Below are 1,456 nucleotides of genomic sequence, written 5' to 3' on the forward strand. Positions count from 1 at the left end.
GGTAGCTGATACCAATCTCTTTAGGAAATGCAAGGTTCACATTGAAGGAATCTCTGGGTGATACAAGCAATAGATTGCAAAAAAAGAAAAATATTACTGCTTTAACATTTGAAAAAATGTTAATTAAAACATTTAATTTGAAAAAAATACAGGGGTTTTAAAATTTTGATTAAAATATGATATTTTAAATCAATTTTCATTATATGAAGGTATATTTCCTTACCATCTCTTAGAGAAATGACTGAAAATATGGGATGAATGAAGTCAACAGGATTTTTGCCTTTTACTTAAGTTGGGGCAGTAGTTCTCCCAAAATTACTTTAAACAATGCCTAATGGTAACTTCCTATTAATTTTATATTGTATTTTAATTTTAGGAGCTGGAGTCATTTGGAAAACTCATGAATATTAATTCTGCATATAAAGCCATGCCTGTAATACTAAAACCATAATAAAATACAAAATACATAATAAAGGAAAATGACCTTTTGTAACATCACAAAGGATATTATTGATTGCTCTGAATTTGGAAATGGATCTTGTCCTGAAGACTTCAGGTCAGCAGGTGTTCGAGGAGCAATGTATTTGTTAATGCTTAATGGCTATCATCATCACTGTCATTGGGAATCTGGCTATAATAATTTCAATCTCATATTTTAAGCAGCTGCACTCTCCAACCAATTTCATGATCCTGTCAATGGGAGTCACAGACTTTCTTCTGGGATTTGCCATTATGCCTTACAGGATGATGTAGGTTTTTAGACAGAGTGCAGGACCTCCATCTAACCCAGGAGGTGCACACACCCACCGGGGGGATGCCTTGTTGGACCTAGTGCTGGCCATGGGTGATGACCTGGTGAGGGGGCTGCGAGTGCTCGACCACCTGGGTGACAGTAATCATCGCCTGCTGGAATTCACCATCCAGCGCAAGGTGGCAAAGGCATGCAGCAAGGCAGTGGCCCTGGATTTTAGAAGGGCAAATTTCAACGAGCTAAGGAGGATAGCTGGGGAAGCACTGAGGTCCCAAAAGGGAGGGGAGACAGGTGTCCAAGGACAGTGGTCGCTCCTCAAGGAGACAATCCTCCAAGCCCAAAGGAAGGTAATCCCAATGAGGATCAAAGGGAGCAGGAGGGCACATAAGCCCCCATGGCTCACCAAAAGCATCCAGGAATGGATCCTTGCTAAAAAGGTGGCTTACACCCAATGGAAAGAAGGGGTCATCACCAAGGAGGCTATTCTGCAGTTGCTCGGGGATGTAGGAGGGTAGTTAGGAAGGCCAAAGCAGAGATGGAACTGGGGCTAGCTTCCCAGATTAAGGACAATAAGAAGTCTTTTTTTAAATACATAGGGGGTAAAAAGAAGGTCCCAGGTAATGTGGGGCCCTTGCAGGACATGTTGGGAAACTTGGTCGTCACACCAGACGACAAAGCTAATATGTTTAATGATTTCTTTGCCTC

At 41.4% G+C, this 1,456-nt stretch overlaps 1 protein-coding gene across 1 annotated transcript in view; it reads left to right on the top strand.

The window, feature by feature from the left end:
• The first annotated feature begins 419 nt into the window (after positions 1-419).
• The window catches only part of LOC109299684 (trace amine-associated receptor 2-like), a 6,850-nt gene continuing 5,813 nt past the window's right edge, over positions 420-1,456 (top strand). Inside the window, 2 exon segments of the mRNA XM_019520207.1 lie at positions 420-593; positions 595-749. Coding sequence (XP_019375752.1) covers positions 480-593; positions 595-749 — 269 coding nt within the window. The 5' untranslated portion in view covers positions 420-479.

This window comes from Gavialis gangeticus, unplaced genomic scaffold (genome assembly GCF_001723915.1).
Source record: "Gavialis gangeticus isolate Ggan-Ray unplaced genomic scaffold, GavGan_comp1, whole genome shotgun sequence".
NCBI classification, from domain to species: domain Eukaryota; kingdom Metazoa; phylum Chordata; order Crocodylia; family Gavialidae; genus Gavialis; species Gavialis gangeticus.